At 43.4% G+C, this 27,748-nt stretch overlaps 2 protein-coding genes and 1 non-coding gene across 4 annotated transcripts in view; all 3 read right to left on the bottom strand.

Moving 5' to 3' along the window:
* NAIP (NLR family apoptosis inhibitory protein) overlaps positions 1–2,847 on the bottom strand; it is a 34,296-nt gene extending 31,449 nt beyond the window's left edge. The window contains exons 1-2 of the mRNA XM_049769070.1: positions 2,277–2,847; positions 661–808 (exon numbers count right to left, since the gene is read on the bottom strand). Coding sequence (XP_049625027.1) covers positions 661–808; positions 2,277–2,847 — 719 coding nt within the window. The remainder of the gene's footprint in view (positions 1–660; positions 809–2,276) is intronic.
* A 12,899-nt stretch (positions 2,848–15,746) lies between these two features.
* GTF2H2 (general transcription factor IIH subunit 2) overlaps positions 15,747–27,748 on the bottom strand; it is a 31,228-nt gene continuing 19,226 nt past the window's right edge. The window contains exons 13-15 of one of the 2 annotated variants that reach the window (XM_049768800.1): positions 27,320–27,422; positions 21,352–21,391; positions 15,747–15,977 (exon numbers count right to left, since the gene is read on the bottom strand). In XM_049768800.1, coding sequence (XP_049624757.1) covers positions 15,858–15,977; positions 21,352–21,391; positions 27,320–27,422 — 263 coding nt within the window. In that variant the 3' untranslated portion in view covers positions 15,747–15,857. The remainder of the gene's footprint in view (positions 15,978–21,351; positions 21,392–27,319; positions 27,423–27,748) is intronic. The other variant, XM_049768801.1, reaches the window with a different exon arrangement.
* On the bottom strand, positions 21,952–22,082 carry LOC126002469 (small nucleolar RNA SNORA13). The gene has a single exon (XR_007493167.1). It is a non-coding gene; the product is annotated as a small nucleolar RNA SNORA13 (small nucleolar RNA).

Genomic DNA, 27,748 nt, shown 5'->3' with positions numbered 1-27,748 from the left:
GCCAAAGTGACTCGAAGAGCATGATGGGAAGGCCCAGGCTTGGCTGTGAGTAGGAGGAAGCCTGAGTGGGGCAGGGGACCCAGGTCAGGCTGACCCCTACCTTACAGTTCCCTATGTGGGCACTGTCTGCGCTCAGCATGGCCACAAGAGTGTCTGAACTGGCTCACTGAAGAAAGGCTGACATTCAAAATACTCAATGAAAGTACTGAACAATGGCTGCGCGTCCAGGTCCTGCTGTTGACTCATCTGCACAGTCTCCACTTCCCTTTCCCTCTTTTCCTCTTTGAATCTCTCTTCTCACCTTATCCCCCACATTCCTTCAACTATAAAAGACATACACACATTTTCAAAAATGTATAAAGGTAGAAATAAGATAAAGTGAAAATGTAAAAACTTCTTTCTTCCTCATCTCCTGACAGCACCAAACCAGATCTGGTTTGGGGGGATTTTTCTTTTTTTTTTTTTGCGGGGGTGACATGTTAGACTTAGTGGTGTTCAGGTGATCACTCCTGAAAGTGCTCAGGGAACCATATGGGATGTTGGAGTTCGAACTCGTGTCAGCCACATGCAAAGCACCACCCTACCTGCTGTACTATCTCTCAGACCCTGGTAACTTTTTTAAAGTACTTATAACAGATAAAAAGACATTTCTTGACTTACTTGGGAAACCACTTGGCATGTTCCTTCCAAGGATCATCTCCTTCTTCCCAGTTTCCCAAACATCCACCACAGGAAAAGCAGCACACTGTGTCTTGTCTCCCTGTATGGGAGGCCAAATGGGGGTTGCCCCCCAGGATCATCATGGAGACTATAATGGGAGACAAGGTGACTCCCTCTGCAGCCACTCCCACTACCCCAATGGGGCCACTTTTGGGGAGCTCCCCAGTTGGCAGTGGCCATACATCATGTACTGCCTACTTTCAAGAGCCTGTGACTGTTCTCAAGACCGAGAGCAGCAAAGCCCAGCCCAGTACTTCTGGTCTGGCTCTGGACCACATGTACAGCTGGGGAAGTTCAGGCAGGGGTAAGCCTGCTGCTTCCTGAGTTGCTTGGGAAGTGAAACAACTGCAGCAAAATCTGTGTTACAGTTTTGGGGTTTTAGTTTTGGGAGCACTCCCAAAAGTTTTGGTGGCTACTTGCAGCTCAGAAGATCATGCAGTGATGGAGATCTAACCCTGGCCTCCTACATACAAAACATGTGCTCCAAGCTATTCCCCTCTCTCTCTCCCACCTGAAAAGATAATATGTGTGTGTGTGTGGGGGGGGGGATAGCAAATTAACATGCTGTTCTAAACATAAAATAAAGCCAAAGTGGGGCCGGAGAGATAGCATGGAGGTAAGGCATTTGCCTTTCGTGCAGGAGGTCATCGGTTCGAATCCCGGCGTCCCATATGGTCCCCCGTGCCTGCCAGGAACAATTTCTGAGCCTGGATCCAGGAATAATCCCTGAGCACTGCCGGGTGTGACCCAAAAACCACAAAAAAAAAATAAAATAAAATAAAGCCAAAGTAAAATGAATAAAATTGGGGCCCGGAGAGATAGCACAGCGGCGTTTGCCTTGCAAGCAGCTGACCCAGGACCAAAGGTGGTTGGTTCAAATCCCGATGTCCCATATGGTCCCCTGTTACTTCACCCTGGATTTACGTGTAGCGACCTGAGACCCACCCATTTCTGGGAGGGGTCTTGGGAACTGGATATTAGGTGTGACCTTACCTGCAAGACCCGGCCCATTCCTGGGAGGGGTCTTGGAATAGGTAGATAAACCCGGAAGCCAGGGGATTAAGGGTCTTTGCCCCTTTCGGCCCTGCTGAGCTTGCTGGCCTTGGGGTCTCTGTGTTCTGGTCTTGAACCAGCATGGAGCCCAAAGGGAAGATGGCTGAAAGGGTTAAGAGGCAGGGCTAGCCTAGAATGGCTGAATGCTTAAAAGGTTATGAGATATGGGGCCGGGCGGTGGCGCTGGAGGTAAGGTGCCTGCCTTGCCTGCGCTAGCCTAGGACGGACCGCGGTTTGATGCCCCGGCATCCCATATGGTCCCCCAAGAAGCCAGGAGCAACTTCTGAGCGCATAGCCAGGAGTAACCCCTGAGCGTCACAGGGTGTGACCCAAAAACCAAAAAAAAAAAAAAAAAAAAAAAAGAATAAAATTGATTTTCATAAAACAGATCTTGTACCTAATTAGCACATTAGAACATGGGAGGGAAAAAATGCGGTGAACTGTTGGGGAAATGTGGACCTATATAAAAACTGGAAAAATCCTTCAGAAGGACTTCAAGTTACCTGTGAAGACAAAGCCGGCAGCTGATAGCTCCTGCGGGGAGACCATTTGGACATAAAAAGGCCAGTTCTGGAAGGAGGCCAGTCTGGCTTTCTCCTCCTGGCATGCTGCTCGCTGCTCTTCGGGCAGCTGCTCCAGCCTCTTCACCCTCACATCGTACTTGGAGATATTCCCAACGTCTCTGCCCAAAAGGAACGCACAGTTTGGGTGCAACTTCTTGTGTTCTTCAAGGGGAGATCTTCGGAGACTGGCATGAAAGAGGATTAAGCTACAGCAGAAGCACTGCAGCGCCGACTTTTCTACCACGATATGGTAAAAGCCCACAGCTGCCAGCTCCTGGGGTGTCCAGGAGTGGAGGGACAGGTAGGTCTCGAATGACTTCAGCCTCTGCGCTTCGCTGCGCATCTGGGCGTTGTAGCCTTTCTGCATTTGTGCTCGCTTTTTCTCCTCCTCTCCTACTATTTTCTCTGCAAGCGAAGTCATATCTCGGCCTAGAAGCATGGACAGCTCCTGGAGCACAGTGTCATCCAGTTTGGAAATGCCTTGCTCTGGGGCCATCTCCAAGGAGGCCATTCTGTAGAAGGGAAGAAGACGTTGCTGAAAGATCACCACTTGCAGCTTTACTATATCCAGAGCTTTCTCACAACCTGGGAGAAAGCACAGAAGGTAGGGAATCTGCCTTGCACATGTCTGACCGGGGTTGATCCTCAGCATCCTATATGTTCCCCTGAGCTATCCAGGAGTGATTTTGAGCACAAAACCAAAAGTAAACCCTAAGCATGGCAGGGTGGTCCCCACACAGCAAACCTTTTCTAGCCCTTTTATCTGACTCTGTTTTCTGAAGACAGCAACCTTTATGACATTGAATCCCCTGGCCACTTCTGACTCCAGGGAGGACAGATAAGGAAAGAAATAAAGGGGGAAAGAAGATGAGAAAGGAAAGGAAAGGAGGAACAGAGGTCAGGGTTCTAAAATACATCAGTAATGTGAGAAAGTGATATAGCTATGTATCCAAACCACTTAATAACACTGAAAACACGAGATCCAAACTACAAAACAACACCCAAGTTTTATAATATGCCTGTCAAGGTGGCAGACTTGGAGGTGGTAGGAAGCATGTTACAACTGGCTTTGGGAAGTCAACACTGGTGATGGATTGGCACTATAACATTAAATGTCTAAAACTTAACAGCCACTAACTGTAAATTACAGTTCTTTGATAAAAAAAATTGTTTTTTTTTTTTTTTGGGTTTTGGGCCACAGTCCTGCTCTCATAAATTGCTCCTGGTAGGCTCATGGGACCATATGGGATGCCAGGAATCAAACCCTGGTCCATCCTGGGTTGGCCACAAGCAAAGCAAATGCCCTACCACTGTGCTATCTCTCTGGTCCCCTTTTATATAAAATCAAAAATATTTTAAATTGTAATATCTAAGATATACAAGGTACTGACAACTTAACAAGAAAAACAATAATCTAAACCCATCAAAAAGTGGGGAGAATAAATGAAAAGACACTTCCACAAAGAAGAAATACAAATGGCAAATCAAAACAACAATGAGGTACCATTTCACACCACAGAGACTGGCACATATCACAAAGAACAAGAACAGTCAGTACTGGCAGGGATGTGGAAAGAAACTCTCATTCACTGCTGGTGGGAATGCCATTTAGTCCAGCCTTTTTGGAGAACAATATGGAAATTCCTCAAAAAAACTGGAAATTGAGCTGCCATATAATCCAGCTTTACCACTCCTGGGGATATATCCTAGAAACAAACAAACAAACAAAAAATCCCAGTATAAAAAGGCTTTCTGAACACTTATATTCATTGCAGTGCTATTTACAATAGGCAGAATTTCAAAACAACCCAGATGCCTGACAACAGATGAGTGGCTAAAGAAACTGTGGAATGGGGGCCCAGAGAGATAGCACAGTGGTGTTTGCCTTGCAAGTAGCCGATCCAGGACCAAAGGTGATTGGTTCGAATCCCAGTGTCCCATATGGTCCCCCGTGCCTGCCAGGAGCTATTTCTGAGCAGACAGCCAGGAGTGACCCCTGAGCAGTGCCGGGTATGGCCCAAACCCCCCCCCCCCCAAAAAAAAGTAAGAAACTGTGGAATGGAATACTATGCAGGCATCAGAAAATATGAAGCCATGAAATTATCCTATACATGGGTGAACATGGAAAATATTATGGTGAGTAAAATAAATCAGTTGGAGAGAGATAGAAACAGAATAGTCTCACTCATCTATGGTATTTAAGAAAAATAAAGTACAATATTGTAATAATACACAGAGACAATAGAGATGAGGGCTGGAAGACTGACTGGCCCATGATATGAAGCTTATCACAAAGAGTGATGAGTGCAGTTAGAGAAATAACTATACTAACAATTATCATGACAATGGTAGTGAGTGAGAGAAATAGAATGCCTGTCTTAAATACAGGGAGAAGGATGGGGGACATTGTTGGTGGGAAGGTTGCACTGGTAAAGGGGGTGCTCCTTTTTATAACTGAAACCCAACTACAAACATGTTTATAACTATGGTGCTTAAATAAAGATATTATTAAAAAATTAAAAAATAGGGGCCAGAGAGATAGCACAGCTGTAGGGCTTTTGCCTTGCATGCTGCCGACGTAGGACCAACGCTGGTTTGATTCCCGACATCCTGTGTGGTCCCCTGAGCCTGCCAGGGGCAATTCCTGAGCACAGAGCCAGGAGTAACCCCTGAGTGTCACTGGGTGTGACCCCCTAAAATAAAAATAAAAATAAGGGGCCAGAGAGATAGCATGGAGGTAGGTTGCAGAAGGATGGTGGTTCAAATCCTGGCATCCCATATGGTCCCCTGAGCCTACCAGGAGCAATTTCTGAATGTAGAGCCAAAAGTAACCCCTGAACACAGCTGGGTGTGACCCAAAAAACAAAAATAAATAAATAAATAAAAGCTGAACGTTGGAGCCAGAGAGATAGTGTGCCTTGCACACATCCTCAGCATCCCATATAGTCTCACCAAATGAAGAGACAGTGGAGTCAATACAAAAAAATTTTAATTGGAGACCAGAACAATAGCACAATGGGGTAGGGCATTTGCCTTGCATGTGACTGACCTGGGTTCGGTCCCTGGCATCTCATATGGTCCACCAAGCACCAGCAGGAATGACCCTTGAGTGCAAAGCCAGGTGTACCATAAGCACTGCCAGGTGTGGCCAAAAAAATAAAAATAAAATCAGATAGCAACCTTCTGTCAATTCTTCAGCCCATTCAGAGCCAACATAATAGAAGCTCTGCCCCATCAGCCCATTCTCCTGGGTTCAAGGTGCTCATGGAGTCAGTGTAGTAGAGGAGGCTCCCTCTTAGCACAGCATTGAACATGGCTTATGTCAGAGGCATAAACCAGGATACCTGGGGCAAGGGAAGATAGCTCACGGGGCTGGAACACATGATTTGTCAGCAGAAGGCTGTACTTCTTGTCCCCGGAGAAACACTGGGAGTCACTCCCCAAACAGATCCAGAAGTGACTCCCAAAACCCAAGAAACAAAAATAATAAGATACCCCTAAGTATCCCCAAATTCACACAAGTCTAGTGTAGTAAAACAGATTAATTATGGAGTGCTGGATGGAGTTGGATGATGGTGAGATGGATGGAGGATGAGGCCTTTCTCCTCCAGCTTGGACCACACACCTGCAACTCCCTCCAGCTGGCGGGTCTTAGCATGGGGTGAAGAATAGACTCACAACAATCAGGTTTCAGGAGACATCAGCTTTATTCAAGGCCCTAGTCACCTACCAGTCAGTGGTCAGCAACCTTTTTTTTTCAACTGAGCCAAATCTCGTCAAAACCACGATTGAAATTTATTTTGAGAGCCACACTGAACACGCACTGACAAAAGCTAGGAGCAGAGTCCTGACTCCTGGAGCGGCCAACCCGGCACACAGAAGAGCCAAATTAAAAGTGTAAAGAACCGGGCCCGGAGAGATAGCACAGCGGTGTTTGCCTTGCAAGCAGCTGATCCAGGACCAAAGGTGGTTGGTTCAAATCCCGGTGTTCCTTATGGTCCCCCGTGCCTGCCAGGAGCTATTTCTGAGCAGACAGCCAGGAGTAACCCCTGAGCAGTGCCGGGTGTGGCCCAAAAAGCAAAAAAAAAAAAAAAAAAAAAAGTGTAAAGAACCACATGTGGCTTGCGAGCTGCAGGTTGCCGACCACTGACTAGACTAACCATTTAAGCAACCAATTCCAGCTGCCCTATCATCTCCCTCCATCCTGCCAGCTCCCTTCTCTTCTCTTCCTGAATCTCTCTCAATAAATCTTCCAAATCCTCTTCCTGCCCCTGAGGTAATTCTCGTTTGTCTACCTACCAAAGATCCCTTCCAGAAATGGGCAGGTCTTACCATCAGGTAAGGTTACACTGGAAGAATGGGGGATGGGGGGTAATAGTCTAGCTCTCATTTGCTCATACAATAGTAAAGAAATCTCAGGGGGTCAGAGCAATAGCACACTGGTAGGATATTTGCCTTGCATGCAGCCAACTAGGGTTCAATCCCCAGCATCCCATATGGTCCCCAGAGCCTGCCAGGAGCGATTTCTGAGCACAGAGCCAGGAGTAAGCCCTGAGCACCATCGGGTGTGGCCCCAAAACAAAATCTCAGAAATGTTTCATTCACTACCTACAGGTGCATTGTATATGCTCCTGCCTGCTTTCCCAGTTCAGTGGATTTGCCTTTCATCCATCTACCCATAGTTCTACCCATAGCAGTTCATTGAAAATCAGGTAATTCCTAAAGCAGGGAAAAAGAGCTCCTTTGTTGCTTATGTGTTCAACACAGTGAGCAGTGGTTGTTCAGGAAGTTCTCTCCATCCAGTCACAAGATTGCTTGGCTTTTTGATAAGAGTGCTTTGACTTTTTTCTTCTGGTACCCTTGCCCCATAGAATCTCTTTAGTCTATCAGAGAGGAGAGTCACATTTCGATCAAAAACTTAATTGCTCAGATAGAAGGAAGTGTCAAAGCTTAGTGATCTGAAATCTGAAGGATTTCTCCAGTTTTAATATAGGTTCTACATTCTGTGACAATTGTTCACAGCTTTCTTTCCAAAAAGTAATTTCACTTTTTTGCCAAGCAGCCCAACAGCCACAGGATAGCTTCCCCTTTTTGAACTAGGGAGCTAGTATTTAGCTACTCACACTTAGGCTCACCATCTATTTTATATTATATTTAATATTCTATATTTAATATTTATATATTTTGCTGCTTCACCCATCTAAATTTCAAGATGGCACAATGGGTAGGGCACTTGCCTTGCACACACAGACCCTGGTCAATGATCCCTGGAGCCACAAGCAGTCAGTCCCCTGAGTCCCACCAGAAGTCATCACTGAACAGAACCAGCAGTAAGTCTTGAGTGTCACTGGGCATGGCCAACCCCTCCCCAAACCAAACCAAACCAATGTCATGAATCTGAGGTGCTTCCAGTAGCACTTGCTTGTGTTACATTTCTTAGGCTCAAAGGGGTTCTGAGGGGGAAAAGTTTAAGAAGCTCCAATTTAAATGATAAAGTCAAATTATTTCAATTATTCTGTACAGCGTCAGCTTCAGCAATTGTGCAGGTTTGGATAAGGGAAAAATGTCAAGCTCTGCATAATATACTTAGATAAGACTTTTATAAAAGTAAAGGATGGGGGTCAAAACATTAAAATAAAAAAAATAAAGGATAAGAAAGATAGCAAGGGGCTGGATGATAGTATAGTGGGTAGAGGGTTCAAGGAGACCTAGAAAGTGCCTTTGCACTCTTCTGGTCACATGGTTAATATAAGTCATGAGGGGCTAGAAGGATAGTAGTGGAAAGTTTGCTTTGCACACATGGCTGATCTAGGTTCAACCCCTGGCATCCCATACAGTTTCTGGAACCTGCCAGGTGTGATCTCTGAGAACAGAGCCATGAGTAAGCCCTGGGCACTGCCATATGAGACTCAAAACCAAAGCAAAAACAACAACAAAACTAAGAGCCAAGGGGCTGGAGCTGTGGCGTTAGAGGTAAGGCATCTGCCTTACAAGTGCTAACCTAGGACGGACCATGGTTCGATCCCCCAGTGTCCCATGTGGTCCCCCAAGCCAGGAGCGATTTCTGAGTGCATAGCCAGGAGTAACTCCTGAGTGTCACTGGGTGTGGCTCAAAAAACAAAAACCCAAAAAACCAAAACAAACAAAACCAACATAAGAGCCATTAGCTGTTTTGTCTCAGACCTTTGCCTGAAAGAACACCCATCATTATTACATTTCATTTATGAGCAATCAATAGCCAACACCATGGCTCCAGGTCTCTCTGGAGAGAATGAACCAGAAATAAGCCAGAGACAGCTAAATAGCACCAGGAATCCATGCGGTATGCACATAGAAAAGCTGTGTTTATAGAAAGCTGTGTTAGGTTTTGGGACCATACATAGTGGTGCTCTGTGCTGAGGTCACTCTTGATAGTATTTGGGGATTCATGTGTGGGGAAATGAAGGCAGAGTCAGCTTTGCAAGCAAGCTAACACCTTAGCCCCTGTACTATCTCTCCTACTCCAGGGTTGAATTTGCTGTTCCCCAGAAAGAAGTGATGGACTCTCAGGTGCTCATCTTGATATCCTCTGTCAATAAGTGCTGGGTGCTACAAAATGAAGCCAGGATTTAGCCCCAGAATTGTGATCTTGTCCTCTGGCTTCTGAGATAAACAAGAAAGAAGCAGGCTATAAGCAGAGGTATGGCAGAAAAATTATTTTGCCAGGAAGAACATTTACTCACCTTGAGGTTTATACAGAGTCTCAGTTGAAGAGCCACACAGCCTAGACAGGAGAGCAAGGACCCAGGAGAAATGTTCTATCCTTGTTTCTTGTGCCTCAAGCAATGAGAAGCCTTTGAGGAACTGCAACTCATTGTGCAAACATCTCCAGAAGACACTCTGGGTATTGTGCTAATGCTGGTTAGCCAAGACTCAAGAGGAACAAATTCAAGTCCCACAACAGGAAGTTTTTATTTTATTTTATTTTAAGTCAAAGAGGTAAAGTGATTTCCATGATATTCTTTCAGTGACTTTACTGCAAATATCAGTGCTTTAAAGGAAAAAAATGAGGGGCCAGAGAGATAGCATGGAGGTAACGTGTTTCCTTTCATACAGAAAGAAGGTCATTGGTTTGAATCCCGGCGTCCCATATGGTCCCCCGAGCCTGCCAGGAGCGACTTCTGAGCATGAAGCCAGGAGTAACTCCTGAGTGCTGCGTGGTGTGACCCAAAAACAAAAAAGAAAAAAAAAGAAAAATGTCTATAATGGAGGCAGGCTGAATGGAAACTGGGGACATTAATGGAGGAAAGTGGACGCTGATGAAAAGATGAGTGTTCAATAATTGTACAACTGAAATGCAAACACAACTACTTATAGTGATTGAATAAATTTAAAACATTTAACTCTTGAAAAAAATAATTTAACTCTTGGGGCCAGAGCGGTGGTGCAGGTGGTAGGGCATATGCCTTGCCTGCACTAATCTAGGACAGACTGCGGTTCAATCCCCTGGCATCCCATATGGTTGCCCAAGCCAGGAACGATTTCTGAGCGCATAGCCAGGAGTAACCCCTGAGCGTCATCAGGTATGGCCCACTCCCTCTCCCCAAATTTAACTCTAAGGTTTGGTGAGTATAGTGGGTATGGCTTCTTGCATGTTGCTGACCCAGATTTGATCCTCAGCATACTATATAGGTCTCCCATCAGCTCGGGCTGACTTAAATCTATGATTTAAGAAGATAGTATCATCCTCACTTTTTCTCGTATTCCCATTATTCAGGTTAGAATTTTGTTTAGGAGCCAAATCTGGTGATGCTCATGGATAACCCCTAGCCTGTACTCAGGAACTATTTGTAGGCTCAGGGGACCATATGGGATGCCAGGAATCAAATCAAACCTGGATCAGACACGTATAACAAGCACCTTACCCGCTGTAATGTATCTCTAGCTTTAAAGTTCTTTCCTCTCGTAATATATTATCTCTTCACCTGGAGAGATTGTACAGGAATTAAGGCACTTGCCTTGCATGTGATGAATCCTGACTCAGTCCCTGACATTACATTTGGAGCTCTGATTACTGCCAGGGTTCATGCCACATTTTTTTAAATTTTTTTAAAAATAGTATCTTTATTTAAGCACAGGGGTCACTTCTGAGCAGCATATGAAACAGCACTGCTGGTAGTTCCTCAATGTATCTCCAACCAAATTAAATATATTTCTTCCTATTCACCAATGTTAGTATTTTCTTTACTGAAGGGCTACCCCCAAAGGTGCTCAAGGCTTACTCTTTGCTCTGTTCTCAGGAATCACTTGGTAGGTCTTGTGGACCCTTCCCACAGTATGCTTGGTCCCAATGTTAATAATTCTTAATTTCAAAAATACTAATTTTAACTTCTCATAGCTCTTTTTTGTTCTATATTCCTTATTTTCATGATATCTAATTGTTTAAGCCAATGCCATTTGTTTTAATCTCTTATAGGATACACCAAATGATAAAAAAAAAAATAGTTCAGTCCTTTAAAGTGTTGTCCTTTATTCCTTGGAGATTCAGTAAAAGAGTGAGTTTCACAGAGCACCAGAGGAGCAACATAGAAACAGGGTGTGATCAACCAGAGGGGTGGTTGCTTATCAGATCTGTTATCTTCAGGGGAATTAGTTGAAGCTGAGTTGGAGGAATCAAAACAATAGCACAGAGGCTGGTGCGGGTAGCGCATCGGTAAGGTGCTTGCATTGCACATGGCTGATCCAGGACAGACCTTGGTTCGATCCCTGGAGTCTCATATGCGAGCGATTTCTGAACGCATAGCCAGGAGTAACCCCTGAGAGAGTCCCAGATGTGGTCAAAAAAACAAAACAAACAAACAAGCAAAACTATAGCACAGCAGTGGAGTGTTTGCCTTGTACATAGTCAACTTAGGTTCAATCCCTGGCATCCATATGGTTCTCAAGTCAGTCAGGAGTTATTTGTAATTTTGGGGCCATACCTGGTGGTGCACAGAGGTTAACTCTGGCTCTGTGCTAAGGGATTCAAGCCTAGCAGGCTCCAAGAACTATATGGGGTGCCAGGGATCAAACCCATGCAAGATAAATGCCCTTCCCACTGTACTTTTTCTCTGGTCCCAAGAGACCATCTTGGTTCATTTTCTTTTTGTGGTGCTGGGGATCAAACACAGGATCTCAATTAGGCAAAACAATCTCTCTATGTCTGAGGTACATTTTTGCCGTTTATTGTATTTGAAGAGGGAGCAGTGTTACCCCTGCAGTATTCCAAGTCTGGGAGTCATCCTGGCAATACTGTCTGGGCTCTGAGCCTGGTTATTTTCAGCATTAGGCAGGGGAGGCTGAAGGACCACAGGGCCACACGGGAAAGTGCTGAGATGGGCAGGGAGAAGTCAGTTTCTAAGAGATTTTCTTGGCTTAGGAATGACAATGGCAGCACTGACTTCCCTAAGACAGCTAAAATAGTTTGTTACTGCTGTTGTTAGTTTGTTTGGGTCAAACCAGTAGAGCTCAGGGCTTTCTTCGGGCTCTGTTCCCAAGGATCACCTCTAGAAGTGCATGGAATAATCAATGTGATGTTATAGCCTGAACCAGGTCAGGCACATGTAAGGTGCTCTTCTTGTATATTCTGGGAACCCACAGGGGGCCAAGAGGGCTTAGGGTTGAGAAACGTGAATGTAAAATAGCCCCATGGTATTTAATCTATCGATTCTATTTCTAGCTCTTTATCCCAATTAAAAAAATAATAAAAGCACAAACAGTCATAGTTAAAGAAAGACTTAAAGCCAGTTTTATTCAGGAAAACAAACAAACAGAGGCAACCTTAAAGTTAACTGGGACCAGGTAATAAACAAAGTATCCATACAACAGAATTCCTTATATAGTAAAAAGATACAGACTATTATAGACACAACAGGGATAAACTGCAGGGACATTGCTAACAAAGTCATCTTTCTGTCTGTGGGATTAGATTTATAAGGGACCTGAAATGGCAAAGCCAATCTATTCTGGTAGAAAACCAATCAGTGGCTTCTGCTGCTAGGAGTCCTGGGGAGTGCACAACCAAAAGGCTTGCTGGGGTGATGAAAATGTTCTCTCTCTGTTATGATCATCGTAGCCTGAGTATACACTTTTGTCAAAAGGCACTGATCCGGTCACTTAAAATAGAAGCATTTTACAATATGTAAATTATAGCTTAACAAAAGAGAGAGAGAGAGAGAGAGAGAGAGAGAGAGAGAGAGAGAGAGAGAGAGAGAGAGAGAGAGCAAGAGCGTATTGTCAGAGATGAAACCTAAGGCAGCACAAAGTGAGGCATAGTTGCCCTGATTAGTTGCATCCCTGGCCCAATAACTTTCTCTTTTTTTGGGGGGTGGGGGCACACCTAGTGGTGCTCAATGGTTACTCCTGGCTCTGGGCTCAGAACTTGCTCCTGGCAGGCTCAGGGCACTATATGAGATGCTGGGAATCAAACCCAGGTTCATCCTTGACTAGCCATGTGCAAGGTAAACACCCTGTGCCCTTTCTCCAAACTTCCCTTTCCTCCTGAGCCTTTGAACCAATCATGCTCTTTCTGAGGGCTGGCCCTCATGCTCAGGAGATAATGTATGTATTGGGCTGTGAGAAGAGAGAAGCACATTGCTCCTTCTCTGGACAGGATCTGAGCAAGAGGAACTTATGAAATCTTACCAAGTTCTTCTTTTGACCAGAATTCTGGGCAGCAGAGGTTCCTTTCCCACATCATTCTGAGTGTCAGTGTTTTGAATAGGACATGTACTTAGATATATGGAGGGCAGGGAGGTCACATATGGCCTTTAAATACAGAACTTAAATGCTTTCAGCTTATCACTTCTCATTGGTAGGTTAAACACCAATGCTTCAGTTAAAAGGAAGATTATCAGCCAAATAAAAATAGGAGTTAAAAAGAAACTATACATATTGATTTATGATCAATTCATTATGAGTTTAAGTCTGAAAGAATTTTCAAATAAATCAAGCAGCAGGATTCACACATAATAGTCAGAAAGATCTCTAATGTTAGAGTTGCCTTCATGATTGCAGTATATTGTGGATGGAAAATCAAAGGGCAAAACTAGTTTTAGATGACCATGTCTGTTTCTATAACAAACCAGAATTTTCTCTATAACAGTGAGAAAAGAAATTCTTCCTCAGAAGAACAAAAATTACACTGGTGAAGGGCGGTGTTCTGTTTGTGACTGTAACCCAACTATAATCATGTTACTTAAATAAAAAATATTAAAAAAAAGAACAAAAATATTTACTTAAAAATTATAAAGCAAGCAATTGAAACCCAAAAGTTGGGCCGGAGAGGGTTCAGCAGACTAAGTCCACGCTCTACATGTCAAGTCCCTGGCTCCACATGGTCTCCTGAGCACAGCTTGAAGGATTGACCTTTAAGCACAAAACTGGGAGTAATTTTCCCCAGCACCTCTGGTGTGTCTCCTGAACAAAAAAAGACAGCTAAAGAAACCCCAAAGCACAGAGTAGGCCAAAGGGAAAAAGGTATGCTTCTGATATCAATGACTTTTCAAGGGTGATGCTCAGCCTTTTTCTCAGGGCAGTAGGTAACCAACGGTACCTCTGATACTCTATGACAGAGTAGGATGTGGCAAAGCAACAAAAATCTGGTTATCTATAAGCAAATGTTTCCAGAGCCAGTGATGCGGCTCTTGGAAAAACACAAGTTTTGCATGCATGAGACCTGAATTCGATCCCTGGCACTGCAAGGAGGAGAAAATATTTTTCTGAAGAAATATTTGGGTTCTTTAGCACCTAAACTGTGACTAGGACTGCACTTACTGTGGTCTGCACAGGATAGCATAGCTTTGTGCTGTTGTGTGCTGATGTACTGTTATAAGGTTCTTGATTGCTAAGGAGGATGGTCTGATGCTAAACATATGCCCACTGCTCCCATCCAACATCCCTCCCAGGAGACCACAGCCAAGAGTGACCCCAGTCATCTCTGAATTTGAGTATTTAAACTTGGAAAATAATCAGAGACAGATCAAGTGGCCAGAGTACATGCTTTGCATGTGGGACATCTGGGTTCCATCACTTCCATCAGAAGTGACCCTAGCTGGGAGTAGTTCTTGAGTACTGCCAGGCACGCCCCCCCCCCCCAAATCAAACAAATAAAACAAACTTTGAGGGGAAAAAACCCTATTGGTCACAGTTACAAATAATACATTTTATAGTAATAGTGTTTGATCAAACCAAAAAAAGATCACTTGGCTGAAGCTACAGTATGTAATTTCCTATGTGCTACTTTACATTTGACACTAAATTTACATTTACTTGCCCTTCTTTTTGGTGTTGGGAGTGGTCATCCCTGGAGGCCCTCCAAAGTCCTGCCTAGCTGAGCTCAGGAATCATGGATACCTGGCAGTGCTCAGGAAACCATATGTAGTGCTCTGATTTGAATCAGGGTCACAGCCACAGCTGCCTGCTAGATAAGGACCTTAAACCTTTGTATTATCTCTCTGGCCCTAGACTTGATCTTCTTTGTAAACTAAAATAAATCTCGAAGATCTAAAGATCTAAAGTTTTAAATCTTGGGGCCGGAGAGATAGCATGGAGGTAAGGCATTTGCCTTGCATGCAGAAGGACGGTGGTTCGAATCCTGGCATCCCATGTGGTCTCCCGAGCCTGCCAGGAGCAATTTCTGAGCCTAGAGCCAGGAGTGATCCCTGAGGCTGCCAGGTGTGACCCAAAAACCAAAAATAAATAAAGTTTTTAATCTTATTTGTTTTATTGGTTTTTGGACCACCCCCAGAAATATGTAGGCTTTGTGCTTAGGGATCACTCTGGCAGTGCTTGGGGGACCATTGGGGCTGCCAGGGATTGAACCCAGGTTAAGGCAAGTGCCCTATCTGCTTGCTGCACTATCTCTTCTGTGCTGAATGATCTTCCAATCTTTAATTTAAAAAAGCCTTTTTTGCTTTTGGTTGTTTTTTTGAGGGGAACACACCCAGCAGTGCTCAGGGGTTACACCTGGCTCTGCACTTAGACATTGCTCCTGGCAGGCTTAGGGGACCATATGAGATACAGGGAATCGAACCAGGGTCTGTCTTGAGTCAGCTGCATGAGAGGCAAATGCCCTACAGCTGTGTTATCTCTCCAGTCCACATTTTTTTTTTACTTTTGGGCCATACTTAGCAGTGGTCAGGGACCACTTCTGGCAGTGCTAAGGGAACCAAACCAGGTGCGAGGGACTGAACCTGAAGTGGCTACCTGCAAGGTAAGGACCCTCTCTGCTCTACTACTTGGCCCTTATTAGAATTTTAAATCAATGAGCTGATTACATTAATTTAATTACTGTAATTGAACACAAAGCAAATCATGCTTGAAAGTGTTACTGAATTCTCATACCTGGGACAGAACATTTTAAAATGTAATAAAATAGGTTCTTTAATCAGATTCTCCTTTCAAACCATTCTTCATTTTAATTACAGCTTCTTCTAAAGAATCATCTTATTTACAGTTTGCAAATTTCTTTTTAACATACACAATGTGTATGAAATGCTGGAATCAAATACCTGAGGAAGTTGGAACCTTATGAATACATCCAGGGCAGCAATGGAGAGAATCGTGAACAAAAACATCACAGTCCACACAGAAAGCATTCTGACACACAGAGCAAAGGTAAACCTGGAGAGAGAGAGAAGGAAAGAAGTTTCTGAAAGTTAAATACCGCTTAGCTAGATGATATTAATCTGCTTTCTCTCTCGTATCAGTCAATATTTCTCCACTCTGCCATTTACTTTCCTACTTCCAATGTAATATGCACTCTCAAATCTAAGTCGACTGATTTTTTTTTTACCCCCAAGATAAACTATTCCATTGAGCAGGAGATATAGGAGGTAAGGGTCTTGCCTTGGACACACCTGACTCCAGTTTGATCCCTGGCACTATAAACTTCAAACACCATGCAGAATCATCCCTGAACACAGAACTAGGAGTCAGCCTTGAGCACTGCTGGGTGTGGGCCCCTTTATTTCCCCACAAAATAACTACTCCACAAACATGAGTGACGATTTTCTTTTCTTTTTACTTTTTTTTTTTTTTTTGGCCACACCCGGCATTACTCCTGGCTCTGCGCTCAGAAATCACTCCTGGCAGACTTAGGGGGATCATATGGGATGTCGGGGATCAAACCCAGTCACCTGCAAGGAAAACAACTTAACCCACAGTGCTATCACTCCGGCCTGTAATTTTTTTGGCCCTCATAATCTCTTTTATTATAAAACCTCCCTTTACTAAAGTAATTTTTTAGGGAGAAATCACAGGTTTTGAAACTAGGCCATCATAAATGCTTAGAGAGAGATAACATGATCTTTTTTTGGGGGGGTGGGCTCACAGCCAGTGAGTTACTCAGGGGTTACTCCTGGCTATGCACTCAGAAATTGCCCCTGGCATATGATCTTAAATTAAAAAAAAAAAAACAAAAAAAAAAACAAACCAAATGCTCACTCCACTCTCCAGGTGAAATTAATCTCCCAGCTGACATCTCTGTATTCATCAAACTTCATAGTTATACTTTATGCTACTGGGTAAAGGTGGGCGGAAAGGAAAAGAGAAACTCCCAGCCTAATCCCTAATCTCTCAGACTCAGATCTATCAAATGAGACTCTAAGCCTAATGAGAGTCTCTAATGAGACTCTAATGTGGCACTCATTCCTGGTGCTTATGGTTGTACTCTATTAGATTAAGGAATTCAAAAAAAACTTTAGTCACTGTGGATTACAAACTTATTCATGACTGGGTTTCTGGTTTATAATCTTGCAATGCCAGTGCCCACTTCCCTCTACCAGTGCCCTCAATTTCCCTCCCACCAACCTTTCTTTTTTTTTTTTTTTTTTTTGGCCACACCTGGCGATGCTCAGGGGTTACTCCTGGCTGTCTGCTCAGAAATAGCTCCTGGCAGGCACGGGGGACCAAATGGGACACCGGGATTCGAACCAACCACCTTTGGTCCTGGATCGGCTTCTTGCAAGGCAAACGCCGCTGTGCTATCTCTCCGGGCCCCCACCAACCTTTCTGACAGGCACTTTTTGGCACTGCAGTTTGTAGTATGTTACCAATAGGATTTTATGCATAACATTGTATCACCTAAGAAAGGTTTGTTTACTCTTAGCTTGCTAAGAGATTTTATACATTTTTTAAAATGTTTTGGTTTTGTTTTTCTTGGGGGGGGGTCACACCTGATGATGTTCAGGGGTTATTCAGGTTACCCCTGAATATATTCAGGAATCACTCCTAGTGGTGCTCAGGGTGTCCACTATGGGATGCCCCGATTTTGTACATTTTTAATTATAAATTGATGTTTCATTTATATCAAAAGTGTTGAGTTTTTGTTTTTGTTTTTTGGCTTTTGGGTCACACCTGGCGGCACTGAGGAGTTACTGCTGGCTCTGTGCAGGTTCAGGGGACCATATGGGATGCCAGGATTCGAACCACTGTGCTATCTTTGATGGGGGTTATTTTTTTTGGGGGGGGGCCACACCCGGTGATGCTCAGGGGCTATTGCTGGCTATGCACTCAGAAATCACTCCTGGCTTGGGAGACCATATGGGATACCAGGGATCGAACCAAGGTTCATCCTGGTCAGCCGCATGCAAGGCAAATGCCCTACCACTGTGCTGTCTCTCCAGCCCCTCTGAGGTGTTTAACAAAATTTTACATCCAGGGGCCAGAGCAGTGGCACAGTGGAAGGGTGTTTACCTTGCATGCAGCTGACCTAGGACAGACCACGGTTCAATCCCCAGGCGTCCCATATGGTCCCCCAAGCCAGGAGTAACACCTGAGCTGACACGAGGTGTGGCCCAAACCCCCCCCAAAAAGAAGAAATAAAAATTTTAAGTCCTGGGGCCGGGTAGGTGGCGCTGGAGATAAGGTGTCTGCCTTGCAAGCGCTAGCCAAGGAAGGACCGCGGTTCGATCCCCTGGCGTCCCATATGGTCCCCCCAAGCCAGGGGTGATTTCTGAGCACATAGCCAGGAGTAACCCCTGAGCGTCAAACAGGCGTGGCCCAAAAAAAACAAAACAAAACAAAACAAAAATTTTAAGTCCATGAGGGAAAGAGACTAAAAATTTTTTTTACATTCATAGAGATTTTATTAGTCTCTTATTAATGCAGAAATTTAAGTAGTATATCTATAATGCAGTATTTTCTTTCTTTTTTTCCGGGTCACACCCGTTTGATGCTCAGAGATTACTCCTGGCTAAGCGCTCAGAAATCGCCCCTGGCTTGGAGGGACCATATGGGACGCTGGGGTCCTTCCTTGAACCGCAGTCCTTCCTTGGCTACGGCTTGCAAGGCAGACACCTTACCTCTAGCGCCACCTCGCTAGCCCCAATGCAGTATTTTCTGACATAAAGGCAATATTGCCTTTTTTTAGAATAAAATATACTTTTATAATTTTGTAGGTTTAATCAGATTCTACCCTTAAAATTTTCTTAATTCTGGGGCCAAAGAAATAGCACAGTGGTAGGGTGTTTGCTTTGCAACTGGCCGACCTAGGACTAACGGTTTGAATCCCGGCATCCCATATGGTCCCCCGTGCCTGCCAGGAACAACTTCTGAGCAGAGAGCCAGGAGTAACCCCTGAGCGCCCAAAAACCAAAAAAAATTGTTTTCTTAATTCTGGGGCCAGAGCGGTGGCACAGCAGTAGGGCAAGCCAGGAGCGATTTCTGAGTGCATAGCCAGGCTTCATCGGGTATGGCCCAATAAGAAAAAATTTATTTTTCTTAATTCTCTTCATTATTACTAAATTTTACATTTGTATGACTTTCCTACTTCACTTAAATATTGAAATCAGGATAAAAAATATTCATAGCATTCATTAAAAACTTTATGAACACGGGGCCGGAGAGGTAGCATAGAGATAAGGTGTTTGCCTTTCATGCAGAAGATTATTGGTTCGAATCCAGGTGTCCGATATGGTCCCCCGAGCCTGCCAGGAGCCAGGAGTAACCCCTGAGCACTGCCGGGTGTGACCCAAAAACCAAAACAAACAAACAAACAAACAAAAAAACCTTTATGAACACATATAAAAGGAATATACAATTTTTGAGTTTTCTTTTTGTTTTGGGGCCATAATCAGTCATACTCAGGGCTTACTCCTGGCTGTGCATTCAAGATCACTTCTGGTAAGCTCGGGGGTTCATATCAGGTGTAGGGCGTTAAACCTGAGTCAGTTGCATGCAAGGCAAGTGCTCTGACTACTGTATTATATCACTCTAGCTCCCCCCAAAATACAGTTTTTGAAAGAAAAATATTTTTATTGACTTATCATTGATTTACAATTTTGTGGAATCTCAGGAGTTTAGCCTTATTCATCTGTGTCACCACCTCCAAAATAAAAACAAAAAAAGAAAACTTCTCCCCGGCCAAAGAGACAGTATAGCAGGTAAGGCATTTACCATGCATGTGGCTGACTCAGATTCTATCCCTGGCACCTCACAGAGTCCCCCAACTACTGCCAGGAGTGACCTCAGAGTGCAGGAGTAATCCCTAAACACCACAGGGTATGGCCCCAAAAAATAAAATAAAAAGCAAAGGGGGGGCCAGAGAGATAGCACAGGGGTAGGGCCTTGCACGCAGCAGACCCAGGATGGACAGCGGTTCGAATCCCGGCACCCCATCTGGTCCCAAGTCTGACAGGAGCAATTTCTGCGAGCAAAGCCAGGAGTAACCCGAGTGCCACCAGGTGTGACCCAAAAACAACAACAACAAAAAGAAACAAAACTCTCCCAATATGTCAGCTAAAAAGAAACAGAGTAAGAGGAATGACAAATGATCAAAGTTATTTTATTATTATTATTTTTATTTTTTGGTTTTTGGGTCACACCCGGCAGAGCTCAGGGATTACTCCTGGCTCTATGCTCAGATATCGCTCCTGGCAGGCTTGGGGGACCATATGGGATGCTGGGATTCAAACCACCGACCTTTTGCACGCAAGGCAAATGACTTACCTCCATGCTATCTCTCCGGCCCCAGGAATTGGAGATTTTATAGATAGAGCTAAACTTATGGGGTTTGGGAAGTATCCTTGGGACACTGATGGAGGGAACCAGGCACTCTGATGGTCTGGTATTGGAATGATTATCTCCATGGAAAGTATAATTAATAGTATTGTAAATCCTGGGGCCAGAGAGTTAGCATGGAGGTAGGGCATTTGCCTTGCATGCAGAACGGTGGTTCGAATCCCGGCATCCCATATGGTCCCCCGAGCCTGCCAGAAGTGATTTCTGAGTGTAGAGCCAGGAGTAACCCCTGAGCGCTACTGGGTGTGATCCATAAAACCAAAAAATAAAAAATAAATAAAAAATGGTACTGTAAATCCTGGTACCTCAGTAAAATTGGTTTTAAACAAGGGGTGAAAGAAATAGTACAATAAGGCCCTTTCCTTGAACCCAGCTGACCAGGATTTGATCACCAGCACCACATATGGAGCCCTTGGGTCCCACCAGGAGTGATCTCTAAAAGCAGAGTCAGGAGTCAGTAGTCAGTGCTGAGCACAACCAGGTGTGGACCCCAAAGCCAATAATAAATGAATAAAATAACCAAAAAAAAAAAAAAAAGAAAAGAAAAGAAAAGCAGAAAACTGTAACAGAATTAGTTATTAGTTACTCCTAGTTAATAACTTTAATTGTAAAAGTTATAATTAAAATTTAATTAAACCTTAAAGTTAAAAAAGCCTTAAAGTTACATATGCTACAAATGAGATATATGATATGTATATATAAAAGACAGGTTAAAAGCAAAATAGGGAGAAAAACTCCATATTTCTAATCAGTGCTGTTTAGTTTGCAAATCAAAGACAGCTTGAAGGACTTGTTTTTAAAGCAAAATTAAAAGAACTATAAAACAACTACTAAAAATCCCTTTGCTCTCATTTTACTTTTACCAACTTGGCTTCTGAAGAATAACCAGGTAGTGCATACTAAAAGCTTATTACAGTACCTTCTTCTCATGTTTTCTTGCGGAATACTTAAATATTTAGAAAGTACATGCACTTACATGTTGGTCTTTCAGTTCCCCCTGACATCCAAAACAAAATCTGAAAAAGAAAATTCAGGAACAACTTTGTTTACAATGCAAGCTTTAATATATTTTTAGCAATAGTCAATTAATAAAAAAGATCCTTTAATATATTTAAATATAAGTGTGTTGGAGGGAGGTGGTTTGGACCATATAGCCAGTGGTATTCCAAGGCTACAGTGCTCAGGAGTGACCCCTAGAGGTACAGAGGGAAATGACGCATGGTACTGAAGGATGCAAGACAAGAGCCTTAACCAGGGTTCTAGATCTGTGTCCAAGGAGTACTCTTTTCAGATCAAATTCTGCAAAGGAACTTAGCCAAGCAGAAAAATGATATGAGCACTTTCAATTTTTCCCAAAACTCCAGAGCTGATTAAAAGTTTAGATGAACAGCAGAGAAGATTTAACTGTATACCGTAATAGATATTCCAGGGCCTAACTTTACTTATTGGGGTTGGGTAGGATGGACAACACTCCAGTCTGTGTCTGTGTTGGGAATTGAGCCCAGGTTCTTTTATTATTATTATTATTATTATTATTATTATTATTATTATTATTATTATTATTATTTTTGTCGACGCCTGTTCCGGGGCAGCTCCAGGCCCGAGACCTCGGGTGGGTCTGGGCAGGCGGGCCTGCCCAGGCTTTCCTGTGCGCCTCGTTTGACACCACATCCGCCAGTCGCAAGGCAGACGGGCAACACAGAGGCGGCTAGCCCAGGTTCTTACAAACCTGTGTTCTACCTCTTTGAATCATGTCCCCACCACTAAAAATTACTTTCCAAGAAAGGATTTAAAGAGTTACAAGTTCTCAGTATTGGGGTAAGATAGTACAATGGGAAAGGATTTTTCCTTGCACACAGCTGTCCTGTGTTCAATCCCTGCCACCCCATATGGCCCCACTGAGTGATCCCTGAGCAGAATCAAGAATAAGCCCAGAGCATTACTAGGCCAGCTCCAACCCCCAATTCTATTATTTACTATGAAAATGAGCTGTTTCTGCCTATACATCCCTTTTTCATTCAGCTCCTCAAGAACTATTAGAAAACATCATAGTTTTCGGGGCCGGCGAGGTGGCGCTAAAGGTACAGTGTCTGTCTTGCAAGTGCTAGCCAAGGAAAGATCGCGACCGTGGTTTGATCCCCCGGCGTTCCATATGGTCCCCCCAATCCAGGGGCAACTTCTAAGCGCTTAGCCAGGAGTAACCCCTGAGCATCAAACGGGTGTGGCCCAAAAAACAAAAAAACAAAAAAATAAACTTCATAGTTTTCGATTCTTAATGTGCATCTCGGCTTTTTTTGCAGGTATTCATGGTGAATCTCTAGTCTTTGAGATGCTAGGGCCAAAGAAATATCTCAACAGTCTATAGTGCTGCTCAGCACTAAGGAGGCCCCACTTCCATCCTGGCTCTGCATGGACTCTCCAATGGGTTCCCCTCAATGGTACAGCTGGGAGTCACACCCAACCAGGTGTCAACAAAGATGAGGACTTAATTTTCTTTCTGATCTCTGGAATCACAGTTATGTCCATGTTAATTTTCTGTTTTGGTGCCACTAGTTAAATATCAACTTCTCTTGAGCAGTCTAAATCTTTTGATATGGTAGAATACATCATGAATTATGTATTCTTTGTCCTGTAGGTGGCGACTCTTCTAGAGCAGTCTAGTCTGCCAATGGACAAATTTGCTTCCTGGACATACATTATGATGCCATTACAGTCTCATAGAGTTTTTGTTAGCCACTTGTAAATTAGATCAAGATTCTTTTTTTTTGGGGGGGGGGGGGCCCAAGGAGAACACTCAGTAGGCCGAAGCAAATGTTTTGCAAGCAAGAGCCCCAGGTTTGCTTCCTAGTCCAAAATACCCCGAGCAACCTCAGCACTGAGCCAGAAATAGGCCATGAGCACTGTCAAACATGCTTCCCTCCCAAAAAAAATTACTTTTCTCCTTTCATTCATCCTGTTTTTCAAGTTTCTTCAGAGAGTCGTTTTTTGTTTGTTTGTTTGTTTGTATGTTTGTTTTTGGGTCACTCCCGGCAGTGCTCAGGGGTTACTCCTGGCTCTATGCTCAGAAATCGCTCCTGGCAGGCACAGGGGACCATATGGGATGAGATGCCAGGATTCGAACCACTGTCCTTCTGCATGAAAGGCAAACGCCTTACCTCCAAGCTATCTCTCCAGACCCCTTCACAGAATCTTTTAGAGGCCTTAGGAATCTAAAAATATTAAACTTTGCTATTTTTAAAACTGGTACTGAGCTAATATTAGTTACAAGACTATATGTTCTGGATTACATCACCACCATACCATAGGCACCATCCTGCCACCACAGTCCAAAGTATCTTTTCGGCCTACCTGCCCCGGCCCGAACCTTAGAAGCTTCAGTTCTTTGGTCAGGTGTGAGGGTTTACTGTCATTGGACACTGTCTAATCTCTTGCTTTGTGTCTTTATATCCCATCTATGAGGGAGACCATCTGGAGTTTCTCTTTCTCCTTCAGACTTACTGTGCTCGCAGGATCCTCTCCAGTTCCATCCAGGCAACCACAGAGGTCAAGATACATTCTTAGAAATAAGCAGCAGTCCACAGTATGCATATATGTGTGTACATCCACATATCTTCTTTCTTCTCTTTTCCCTTCCTTCCCTTTGCTGTTGTGAGGACCTGGTCAGGCTCATACACTCAGCTGCAGTGCTTATACAAGTAGTTGCTGTATTCTTCAAGTGTATCTGGCACACTTTAGTATGCCAGATAAAACAACTTTTGGCCACAATAGGCATGTCAGGATGGCACATGTGGGTCAGGGAGGGATTAAACTAGTGGCCTCATGCCCGCAGGCAGGCACTCAACAGTTCTATCCCCTGGCCTCACCTTATCTTTAGCTATTGGTCTCCATTGTCTCCATATCCTGGGGTTGTAAAGAGCATGGGAAGGAAAGCAGTAGTGCACATATCTTTTAGAACTAGTCAGCTTTTTTGTTTGTTGGACCTTATTTGGGTTTTGTTTTTTTGGCTATACTCAGGAGTGCTCAGTGATCACTCCTGACATTGCTCTCAGAACCATGCAACACCAGGGAACAAACTCAGGCCTCCTGCAAGCAAGTATTGCTTTTTTTAATTTTTTATTCTACACATCAAGCAAGGAACAGGGGTTACTCCTGACTCTTCACTCATGCATCATGCCTGGTAGGCTTGAGGGACCATATGGGATGCTAGGGATTAGATCTGGGTCAGCTTCATACAAGGCAAACTATTTAATTCTCTGGCCCCAACACTTATTTTGTTTGTTTATTTTTGAATCATGCCCAGCAGCACTCAGGGGTCACTCCTGGCTCCACGCTCAGAAATCGCTTCTGGCAGGCTCGGGGACCATAAGGGATGCCAGGATTCAAACCACTGACCTTCTGCATGCAAGGCAAACGCCTTATCTACATGCTATCTCTCCAGCCCCATTTTTTGTTTGTTTGTTTTGAGGCCACACCTGGTGGCACTCAGGGTTTACTCCAGGCTCTCTGCTCAGAAATCGCTGCTGGCAGCCACGGTGGACCATATGGGATGCCAAGATTCAAACCATCGTTGGTCCTGGGTCGGCCATTTGCAATGCTCTACCGCTGTGCTATATCTCTCTGGCCCCAATACTTACCAATACTTGTTTTTTTTAATATGACCCACTCTAAACAGAGTTTAGGGCCTGGTGATGCTATGTTGCCTGGATGGATGTTGCTGGAACCACTAAATACACCCTGGTGGAACTAGAGAACCCACACAGTGCCAGGGATAAAATTCAGGGCTCAAAGTGTGGAAAGTACATGTGTTACTACTTGAGCACTCTCTCTCTCTCCCCTCTCTCATCTCTCTCCTCTCCCTCCCTCCCTCCCTCCCTCCAGCCCTTAAATGAATATATTTGTATTTTTTGGCTAGATAACTTAGATAACTAATCATGATTACAGAACTGAATCATTTAGTTCTTCTATGTTTAATTTTTGCAAAAACTCCATACTATTTTTTCCATAGAGGTCAAACCATTTTATAGTCCCACCAACTATGAATGAAAGGGCTGGAGAGATAGTACAGAAACAGGATACTTGCCTTAAATGCAGCTGACCCTGGTTCAATCCCTGGCAACACAAATAGTCCCCTGGGTAAGGCCAAAAGTGATCCCTAAGCATAGAGCCAGGAGTAAATTCTGAGTGAGATCCAAACAAAGAAATAGAAAACAAGTTAATAAGGTCAGCACTTGTTTTGTTTTTTTTGTTTGTTTGTTTTTTTAGTTTTAGGGGTATATCCTTTGATGCTCAGGGGTTACTCCTGATAGTGTTTGGGAGAGCATATGAAATGCTGGGGATTGAACCCCGGTCTGGCACTTGCAAGGAAAGGCAACCTACTGTACTTCAGCCCTAGCACTTGTTATTTCCTGGTATTTTTTTTTTTTATATAGGCCACATTCTCACTAGTGTGAGGTGATAGCTCATCGTCATTCATGATTTGTATTTCCCTAATAAGTGATAATGAATACTTTTACGTGTTTTATCTGTTCATCTCCTCTCCTTTTTTTTGAAGAGGTTTGGGTTCTTTGTTCTGTTTTTAGTTTTTTGGTCACATTAGCAATGCTCAGGAGTTGTTTTCAGTTTTTGGTCACACTGGCTCTGTACTCAGGAATCACTCCTGGTGATGCTCAGAGGACCAAATGGGATGCTGGAGATAGCCACATGCAAGGCAAATATCCTATCTGCTGTACTATCTCTCTGGCCTGATTGTTTCTATTTTTTTGTTGTTGTTCAGCTTTGTGATTCTTTTATATATAGCTTAGATATCGGGCTTTGTCTGATGCAAAATGTATAAATATTTTTATATATAAATATTTTCTCCTAGTCAGTAGGAGCATTTTTGTTTTTTGTTTTGCTTTGTTGTATTTTGGGAGCACACCCAGATGTACTTAAGGATCAGTCATGACTGTGTTAAGGGATCACATCTGGCAGTGCTTGGGGGACCATATGTGGTGCCAGGGATCAAAACCTGGGTCTTCCATGTACAAGTCAAGGCACGCATCTTACCTACTGTACTTTTTCTTTGGCCTGGATTTTTTTGTTTTCTTTTAATAGTAGTTACTTTATGAAGGAACTTATGAAGAAGCTTTTTAGTTTGATTCAATTCATTCATTTATTTCTGTGTCTGTTTTCCTTATTCTCCTTACATTTAACTGGTAGCTTGGTGGATAAATAATTTAGGTCGGTAATAATTTCACTCTCTGTCATATCCAGCATCACTGATGAGAAATCAAACAACTATAATTACAGATTCTTGGTACATGACCTATTTTCCATGTCCAGATATGTTCAGGGTTAGTACCTTGCTGCATATCCTGAAATCCATAGTGATAAATTGTTTTTAATGTGTTAAGTCTTGACAAGTCCTTTTGGTCTTGAAAGTTCTGTCCTTAGACCATAAAAAATTTCCTTGAGCTAAGAGTTTCTTACTTTTCGCTTAATCTTTTCTTTTTTTTTTTCTTTTTTTGGTTTTTGGGACACACCCGGTAACACTCAGGGGTTGAGAAGTTGCTCCTTGCTTGGAGGACCATATGGGACTCTTGGGGGATTGGATCCATCCTAGGCTAGCGCAGGCAAGGCAGGCACCTTACCTCTAGCGCCACCGCCTGGCCCCATGCTTAATCTTTTCTTTCTCTCTCAGAGTATGAGTTCACATTGTGAGTGAACCTCATGATAAATCTGCGTTTTCACACAACAGGGTTCTTTCTATTTTTTTTGAAAGTAAGCTCTTTTAATATAAACAGGTGGGATGAGAGAAAGTAACAGATTTCTGGAGATCTGTGTAATAATGCTGCTTTTCAGTTATGATCTAGCTTGTTTCCCTTTCGACTTATCTTTTTTTAAATGTAATATCAAGGTATTTACAACACTATTTTATCTCTTAAATATAGTAAAAAAAGTTTTACCTTTCTCCATTATATTCTTCTAGGGGAATTTCTTGAAAAGCATCCAAGGGAAATAAATGGTGGTAAGACCGTGCCAAATGTGGAGCAGACACCAATGTAAGACCTGACACATAAAGCAGAAGCATAGTTAGGAGAGAATCTCATAAAGATAATGAATAAACTGATAGAACTAAAATTAAAGACTTTCAAAGGCAGCTTTCCCTCCTTCTTTACCCAAGAGTTGCACATAGACATTTCTTCAGTGTATCCTGTGGAGATTTCAGGATGGAATATTAGTTTGGTCACTATGTGAGAGCTCTTGGTCTATTTGCTAACTTACAAATTGCCAGGGCATACCTAAGCTTTTAGGGGGGCTCAGCCCACCAGATGTATCCTCCGATTTTACTGGTGGGTAGAACTAATTTAACCCCCATGGGGTTCCTCAAAAAG

This window comes from Suncus etruscus, chromosome 2 (genome assembly GCF_024139225.1).
Source record: "Suncus etruscus isolate mSunEtr1 chromosome 2, mSunEtr1.pri.cur, whole genome shotgun sequence".
Lineage (NCBI taxonomy): Eukaryota > Metazoa > Chordata > Mammalia > Eulipotyphla > Soricidae > Suncus > Suncus etruscus.
Note: the sequence above shows the minus strand (reverse complement) of the source record. Positions and strands in the feature narration are given on the sequence as shown.